General features: G+C 31.5%; 1 protein-coding gene across 1 annotated transcript in view; it reads right to left on the bottom strand.

The window, feature by feature from the left end:
- Positions 1-2,988: 2,988 nt before the first annotated feature.
- Positions 2,989-8,393, bottom strand: part of oclna (occludin a) — a 7,716-nt gene continuing 2,311 nt past the window's right edge. Inside the window, exons 4-8 of the mRNA XM_073830216.1 lie at positions 7,490-7,617; positions 5,450-5,632; positions 5,202-5,373; positions 3,693-3,734; positions 2,989-3,605 (exon numbers count right to left, since the gene is read on the bottom strand). Of these exons, the coding sequence (XP_073686317.1) occupies positions 3,507-3,605; positions 3,693-3,734; positions 5,202-5,373; positions 5,450-5,632; positions 7,490-7,617 (624 nt within the window). The 3' untranslated portion in view covers positions 2,989-3,506. The remainder of the gene's footprint in view (positions 3,606-3,692; positions 3,735-5,201; positions 5,374-5,449; positions 5,633-7,489; positions 7,618-8,393) is intronic.

Here is an 8,393-nt window from a genome sequence, read left to right on the forward strand (position 1 = left end):
ACATAATGCCGCAGGTGTTTTTTTTTTTTTTTTTTTTTTTTTTAATGAAAAAAAAGAAAGATAGTAGTTTATTTCCATATACTAAATGCTAAGCAGATTATTTTTTTCTTTGCTTATTAGCTTCTTGGGTGCAGTGTTGCCAGATCAGGTTGAGGATTTCCAGCCCAAAAGCTCACCAAATCCCGCCCACTTCAACAAAAACCAGCCCAAATTTTAACTGCCAAAATAATGAGAATTTTATTGCCATGTCAAGGTTGATAAGGACCATTTTTATCTCTTTAAAAAAAAGAATAATGACAAAATAAAATAAAGATAAATCAATTTCACAGGAATATGGATCAAAACAGTCCGAAAATATGTGTAAAATGTTCAGAAATCTTTTCAAAGTGGAAATTAACCGATGACTTTAACCCTTGGAAAAACGCATGCATCATTTTCAATGTCCACAGTAAAAAATATGCTAATTTCTGTGCAAAAAATGCACAATAAAGTGATGAAAAACAAATGTAATGTAAAACCCCGTCACTCACAAATCATCACATCTCACTAACGTAAAAGACGTAAATTGATGGACAGGTCTCTGTTAAACTAAACCAGTAAGGGTTACGTTAAGCAAAAATGAGTTGATGACTGCACTACACATTATATTACTGTGATACTTTTAGCTCGAACGTACTAAAATAACATGACTAATGATAAAAGTGAAGAAAAAAACAGCTGATTGGGCGTCTTTTAATTTTTTAAAGCAGCCCAAATTTTGTCTACCCGCCCAATGCCTTATTCTCCGGTCCAAGCCGATCAAAAGAAGCCCAATTGGGCGGAAACCCGCCCAATCTGGCAACACTGCTTGGGTGTGTCAGTGAAGAACAACAACATTAATGTTGAGACATTTATATTTTTTATGTAGTGTCAGATTTAAAAAAAACAAAAACAAAAAACTAACACTTAGGGCCATAATGGACAAAAAAGGACATGTCAAAAAACTGTCATAGAAATGTTATATATTAATTTTTACCGAATGTTGTTATTTTATCAGCATCTCTTCTATTCATAATTACCAAACATTCATTCATTTTCAGAATTGTAATGCTTTAAAAGCTGGTTTCTTTACATAATGCTCACTGAAATAGTCAAATGGTCTTGGGTTAAAAAATTGCCGTTTTAATGGGTTTCAATGTGGACATTTTTGTCCTTAAGGTCCTGAGTGTGAGTATTTTTGTACAGAGGGTAAAATAGATTTTTTGAAGGAAATGAGGGTGATATATTAAAATTTCAATAAAAATACACACCTGAGCCAAGATTTATGCAGCTGGCATTAACACAGGCACACTTAAAACGAAAAACAAAACAGAAAAGGAAAAACATGTCCATAAGGTCGCACAAGGGTTAAAGAAACTTGTTTTAATAGTGTCCTTTTAGAAACCACACTTATTCTTAATGTACTGGTAAATGCATTGTCAAATTTGAATCAGTGCGCCATTTGCCGGGGGGAGGGGGGGGGGAATGGTCCATGATGCATCCCTGCTTCTGCTGAATTATTTTTATCCACGGTGGGGATAAAAACATCCCACGAACGCGCTCTTAAATCGCGATCTAAATCAAAGTGCCGTTTTGAACCAAATGATTCGCGCTTTAAAGTGGCATTTTAAATTAAATGATTTGCGATACATGCTTTAAAGTTTGGTTTTGAATCAAATGATTCGCGATGCATGCTGTAAAGCCCCGTTTTGAATCAAATGATTCATGAAATGCCTTTAAAGTGCCATTTTGAACCAAGCGATTTGCGCTTTAAAGTCCCGTTTTGAATCAAATGGTTCACGAAATGCCTTTAAAGTGCTGTTTTGAATCAAATGGTTCACAATACACCCTTTAAAGTCTGGTTTTGAATCAAATGTTTCGTGATTCATGCTTTAAAGCCCCGTTTTGAATCAAGTGATTCGTGAAATGCCTTTAAAGTGCCGTTTTGAAGTCTGGTTTTGAATCAAATGATTCGCGATGCATGCTGCAAAGCCCCGTTTTGAATCAAATGATTCGCGATGCATGCTGTAAAGCCCCGTTTTGAATCAAATGATTCGCAATAAGCGCTTTAAAGTCTGGTTTTAAATCAAATGTTTTGTGAGACGCGCTTTGAAGTCTCGTTTTGAATCAAATGATTCGCAATGCATGCTGTAAAGCCCCGTTTTGAATCAAATGATTCGCGATGCATGCTGTAAAGCCCCGTTTTGAATCAAATGATTCGTGAAATGCCTTTAAAGTGCCGTTTTGAATCAAATGGTTCACGATACACCCTTTAAAGTCCTGTTTTGAATCAAATGATTTGCGATGCATGCTTTAAAGTCTGGTTTTGAATTAAATGATTCATGAAATGCCTTTAAAGTGCTGTTTTGAATCAAATGGTTCACAATACACCCTTTAAAGTCTCGTTTTGAATCAATTGATTTGCGATATGCACTTTAAAGTCCCGTTTTGAATTAAATGATTCGCGATACGCGCTTTGAAGTCCAGTTCTGATTCAACTGATTTGCGATCCAATTGGAGCGCTTCGAAACAATAAATAATTTTGCGACAGTGGTTGATTGATTCAAAGTTTCAAAAAGTTTCTTGATACTGTGTTCTTTGCTTGCTTTCTCTATATAATTTATTGGTTGTTTGAAATGAAATCATTAACAATTAACAGGCCTAACTTACAATGGTTTTATCAAATTGTGATCACATTAGACAGTTTCAGTAATATTAAAAACATTTCCTGATATGACACTGGGACTTGCCTAAAAAGACTTATAATGTGCGTTGTTAACAGATAACACTAACATTAGGTTACTTAGGCTGTAGCCTTACTGGAGTTTGGTCAATCTTTGCCTATGGAGAGAACAAAAAAAAAAAAAAAAAAAAAAAAAAAAAAAAAAAACCGCACAATTTCACAAATCGCACACCCTGATTATGGTAATAAAAATGATTTTATTAATAGTTGTCAAAAAACCTGACAAAATCAAAAGGTTGGAACATTTAAATTACATATTTACATACCAGCATGTAAAAAATGGCATAAATAGAGCTTAAAAGACTAACTATCAGTTTTCAATCTGCAACTGATCACAGCTTGATTTAAACAGACATAACTGGTTATCAAGACTTCAAACCACACCCCATTTGGTAAAATTATTTGGCACAGTATTTTACCCTCTAAGAAATTTCTGAATAACTATTTAAAGAAAAACACATTATAAAACAAACACGCTGTACTGAAACAAGTTCATGTTAAATCTGTAACAGCTAAACAAACAAACAGATGAGGATTATTAGTCGAACCTGATTTTAAAACATGAAGGATTCTGGGAAAATATTGCATTTGAGCAATACAAATGAATATGTACGTGCAATGTCAATCAAATGTCCAGAAAGCAACACAGCCCGGCTCACGAATGGCAACGACCCATACATCTGGACAGACACCGACACAATACTGTCCAGTAGTTCTTTCTGTTCTGATGCGATGGGAACGGTCTTCAGCATCTGCGGTCGTAATCGCTGACCATCCGTTTGACGTGGTTCAGTTTGGCCTTCAGGTGCTTGCAGCGCTTCTTCTTGACCTGGTAATCGCCGCTCTGCAGAGACAGTGGGAAATGCATCAGAAAACATCCTTCACTATTGTCCTGTTTCTGTGAGAAATCTTGGATTCAGCTCATTCTTACCCTCTTTTTGTCTTTCAGCGCGTTGTACTCGTCCATGGCGTCCTGTTACGAGAGAATGACTGAGGTCAGCAACTAGCGCAGTGACTTAAACGTTTTTCCCATGCTAATGTAGATTTTTTACAAATAGTACAGCATAACTGACAGGACTGTTCCATCGTAAGGCAAACAAGTCAGGCACCAATGGCTGAAGTAATATTTCAACTCAAAATTAAAAGATTTTTTTTTTTTTTTATGTATATGTATTCATTAGGATTAGCATTTATATTTTTATAATCATTCAAATTTGCATCATGAGAGTAAAAAGGTTTTACTAAATTAATTTATTAATATGAATAAGAATAATTCAGTACTTTGAGAATTAATGATAATTATTATTGAATCTAGAAGACTTTTTGCCTTCATTTGTATTTAAAATTTAAGGGGACTTTTTTTTATTTACGCTGAATAATTATAATAATAATAATAATAATAATAATACAACAACAACATTAATAATAATAGTAATACATAAGAAATACAAGTTATTATTTTAAAACTATTTCATATTAGTAATAATAATACACATTTGTATTTCAGAACTTAATTATAATTAATAATTTAAATGAATATTTTTTAAATATTGTGATATTTCTTGAACTTTTTATGCCAGTTTTTAATAATAATAAATAATAGTAATTTATTATTATTATTATTATTATTATTATTATTATTATTGCTACTAGTAGTAGTAGTATGAAATAATTTAAAAATATTATTATAATAAAATAATAAATTATTATAATATTCCAGTACTTATAACTACTTGGTAAAGAGAATTAATGATAATTATCATTGACTCTAGAAGACCTTTAATGCCAGAATATAATAATAATAATTTTAAATAAAATAATTTAATAGTAATAATTATAATAATATTATTTCTTGCACTCTTTGCTAACTTTTAATAATAATAATAATAATAATAATAATAATAATAATAATGCTATATAAATAATTTTGTAAACTATTTAATAGTAGTAATAATATTAATTTGTATTTCAGTGCTTATTATTAATTAATAGTAATTAATTAATTCACTTTTTTTTTAAATCAATGATATTTCTTGTACTCTTTATACAAATCGTAATAATAATAATTATTATTATTATTACTATTAGTAGCAGTATGTTGTTGTTGATAAAATTATATATTTTATATATAATATTTTATATTTATATATTTTATATTTTACTGCAATAAAATACTAAATAATTATAAATGTACAATATACATACGAAAATATAAAAGTATATAATATATATAAAAAGGAATATAATAATAATATGATATATAAATATATTTTTAAACAATTGAATAGTAATATTATTATAAAAACTGTAATTCACTACTTATTAATTCTCAGTAATTTTTTTTAATTATTATTATTAATCAATGACATTTCTTAATAAATGATAAAAGTGAATATATCACTATTCTCAGTAAAGACTGAATCTTGAGGATGTTTCATACCAGGAACTGAGGACTGCCCTCCTGAAGATCATCGAGCTCACGGTCCACGTCAGCCAGACGCTTGTTGATCTGGTCCAGTTCGGCCTGGAGCTCCTTGTACTCATGATGGTCTTTGTCAAACAGGCGTTTGTAATCTTCTCTCTCTTCATTATTAATAATCGGAGGGAATTCACTGGAAAAACAACACCACTTCCATCACACCACGAACGCCTCCAAACTCAAGAGCTGGATTTGTGCAGTGAACTCACCTGGAGAAGTCATCATCGTCCAGCTCATCTCCAGAGGAGGCGTAGTCCGTATCTTGATCCCGTCCGTTGGCGGTTCGCGGGCGTCCAGCGCGCCGTTTCTTGGGCCGTCCTACAGAGCTGTTCATCTCCGATCCGCTGCTCAACGGGGCTGAACTACGGACGGGCAATTCGTATCGGATCTCCCTGAACAACACAAACATGAGCAGACATTTGAGCAATCAATCATGACCGAGCCAATTCTTGACTTGAGTCTTTAAGTTTGCACAACCACAACGCAGGGCAGATTACATGGGACATTGTCTTCATTCCTCCGCAGTGGCGTCATACTGTGTGTGCTACTTCTGAAAAGCACTACATGAGATAAAGTATACATAGTTGAGCTATTCGTCATGCTGTTTAAACTGACACAATGGTCACCGCGAGTCTCCAGAACGCACACTTCCAGACATTTTTCAGAGCCGAGAGGAACATAGAAACTAGGAAGTGAAGTAAAAGAATGAGAAAACTTCCTTTATCTCATGTCACGTCTGATGAGGCTTTATGTAGTGCTTTTGCGCGACCTGTTCTGTAACCCTGTCCACTTTCAATTCATTCCTTTCAAGCTACTAACAGCATTTCTCATTTGGCAAAGTTTCTAGTGTCATGTTAAACAACTATCAATTGGTTATGAAGTCAAGTTTTGGAAACAACAGCATCATAGCGAGACATTGCTTTTTTCCATTTTAAGTCAAGTACAAAATTTACGTTAAAACACATAATACATAATTACTTATTCTACTGTCTTTATGCTAATTTTAATATTAAATCATAATAATAATAATAATAATAATTATTATTATTATTATTAGTAGTAGTAGTAGTAGTAGTAGTATCACAATACAGTACAACAAATGTTGTATGTAGGTAGTTTTGGAAAAATAAATCCTAAAACAAAAAAAAATCGTAACTGGATCAATAATCATAAAAAAATGTATTTAAAATATTCGACTTGGTATTTTTATATTTTTAATAGAATTACACACACACACACACACACACACACACACACACACACACACACACACACACACACACACACACACACACACACACACACACACACACACACACACACACACACACACACACACACACACACACACACACACACACACACACACACACACACACACACACACTTAAAATTAGCAAGTTGTAGTACAATACAGTACAACAAATGTTGTATGTAGATAGTTTTGGAAAAATGCATCGATTTTTTTTTCATAAATAGATCAATAATCGTAAAAAAAAAGGAAAATATTTTGCTTTGTATTTTCAATATACATTTCATATTTGATTTATAAAATGAGCACAATAATTTATTTTATTCTTTAATAATAAATAATAAAAAAATTGTACTATAATACAGTACAATAAACGAATGCAGATAAATTTGAAAAAAAAGGTAAATTGAATTTATGTATTACTTTATATCTTTAAAATTAGCTTTTATATTTTTAAATTCAAATTTACATATTATAATCATATTTCTTATATTTACTTTTATTACGTTTTCAATTTCTTTTTACTGTGATGTCAACTGATGTATGTAGATACATTTAAAAATGTATATATTAAAAAAAAACTATATATATATAATTTTTATTTTTTTTTTACATTCTTTTAAATTATATATTTTTATAAACTTCTGTCTTTATGGTAATTTTTTAAATAATAATTTGTAGCACAATACAGTACAACAATTGTATGTAGGTAGTTTTGGAAAAACATCAATGATCATAAATATTTTTTTATATATATATTTTAATTTAATTAAAATTAACACATCATAATTATTTCTTATATTCTTTAATAATAAACAACTTGTAATTAATAATACAAATAAGAATAATAAAGTGAGCACACAGATCTGATTTCATCAAAACGTCAGCATGAACGTTCATTCCTAAAAATCTGATTTTTAAAAACAGATCAGATCAGCTGCAATGTATCCAAAGGCAAACTCTCGGTCACATGTGCAAACATGATGGCCATACTTACACAGGACTTTCACTGTGCGGAGGTTTGTCATAATTTGTGCTGTTATCATCCAGATCATTTCTAGACCCTCTAAACTTATTGGGATACTCAGCCAGCAGCGGTTCAGGGACACCATTCACATTATTCACCTGAGAGAAAGACAGAGACAGCGTTACAATACATTGGCATTGGGACATTATTATTGACAATCATGACTATTAAGAACAAAAATATTCTCATTACTGTAATGTGAAAATAAAATAATAATATATATTATTTTCCCTCTATTACAGTAATAAGAAAAATACATGATTTAAATTATTAGGAGGATTGCTTATGAAAGATGTTAAAAAGACCCAAATGGTGCAGTCGGTTTTTAGTGCTTTAGGTGAATTCTTAGGTGCAAATGGGTTTCAACATGTCCAACCTGAGAGAGTCAACAAATGCTATAGAAGAATCTTTTCCACATCTTTCCTAGCTATTTTTTCTAGAATCACAGACTGATTTAACATGAACTGCAGTATCCAAAACACAATCCCTTTTGCTGCACGTAGGTTTGAGTTTCTGGTCAAACCAGTTCGCCTTGAGCATTGAACAGAAAACAAACACAAATATCTATGTTTACTTAGAAACTCTAAAAACAACGTTCTTTTTTAGATCTAACATTCATCTATTAATAACTCTTAAAAGATCAGATTTAAAATGTGTATACATCTATATGCAGTAAAAAGCTATTTATTTACATCTATCCATGTAATATCTTTCAAAATGGCTCAAGGACAAAACAGATTTTGCAAAACACGAAAAGCTTTTTGCATAAAAAAAAAGAAAAGAAAAAATGAAGTCTCTCTTTTTAGGACTATTAACATGTCTAGCACATATATGCGAGTGAAACTGTCACAACAAACCACACCCAGAAACCAAC

The sequence above is a fragment of the Garra rufa genome, chromosome 23, assembly GCF_049309525.1.
Source record: "Garra rufa chromosome 23, GarRuf1.0, whole genome shotgun sequence".
Taxonomy (NCBI): domain Eukaryota; kingdom Metazoa; phylum Chordata; class Actinopteri; order Cypriniformes; family Cyprinidae; genus Garra; species Garra rufa.